Below are 605 nucleotides of genomic sequence, written 5' to 3' on the forward strand. Positions count from 1 at the left end.
GACCTGTGTCCCTTCTCCCCAGGAGCGACAGTGACAGTGAGGGCGAGAACCCCGAGAAGAAGAAGCTGCAGGAGCAGCTGATGGGTGAGGGGCTGCGGTGGCTGGGGCGTGCGTGGCTGCACCGGCAGAGGGGTTCCTGAACGGCTGTTTGTGAGGGGTGGCTGTGGGGAGGGGGACGGGCTGTGTGACTGGGGCCCAGGGAACAAAGCCACCGAGGAGGACAAGGCCAAGAACTACGAGGAGGCGCTGCGGCTGTACCAGCACGCCGTGGAGTACTTCCTCCACGCCATCAAATGTGAGACGGGGCCGGGGTCCCCAGGGGGGCTCCCGAGGGGGCTGCGGGGTTGCTGCGGGGCCACAGGTGATGCTCGAGGGGGGGGTCTCCACAGATGAGGCTCACAGTGACAAGGCGAAGGAGAGCATCCGAGCCAAGTGCATGCAGTACCTGGACCGGGCGGAGAAGCTGAAGGAGTACCTGCGCAGCAAGGACAAGCAGGGCAAGAAGCCAGTCAAAGAGTCCCAGAATGACAACAAGGGGTGCGTGGGGCTGCGAGGGTCCCCCCTGCCCGATGGTGGAGCTGGCAGGGCCCTCCTGCCGCCGCGGG

At 66.1% G+C, this 605-nt stretch overlaps 1 protein-coding gene across 1 annotated transcript in view; it reads left to right on the forward strand.

The window, feature by feature from the left end:
- Positions 1-605, forward strand: part of VPS4A (vacuolar protein sorting 4 homolog A) — a 13,514-nt gene that overhangs the window by 9,841 nt on the left and 3,068 nt on the right. The window contains exons 2-4 of the mRNA XM_035898032.1: positions 23-84; positions 200-295; positions 390-555. Of these exons, the coding sequence (XP_035753925.1) occupies positions 23-84; positions 200-295; positions 390-555 (324 nt within the window). The remainder of the gene's footprint in view (positions 1-22; positions 85-199; positions 296-389; positions 556-605) is intronic.

This window comes from Egretta garzetta, unplaced genomic scaffold (assembly GCF_000687185.1).
Source record: "Egretta garzetta isolate BGI_Z169 unplaced genomic scaffold, ASM68718v1 scaffold67, whole genome shotgun sequence".
Taxonomy (NCBI): domain Eukaryota; kingdom Metazoa; phylum Chordata; class Aves; order Pelecaniformes; family Ardeidae; genus Egretta; species Egretta garzetta.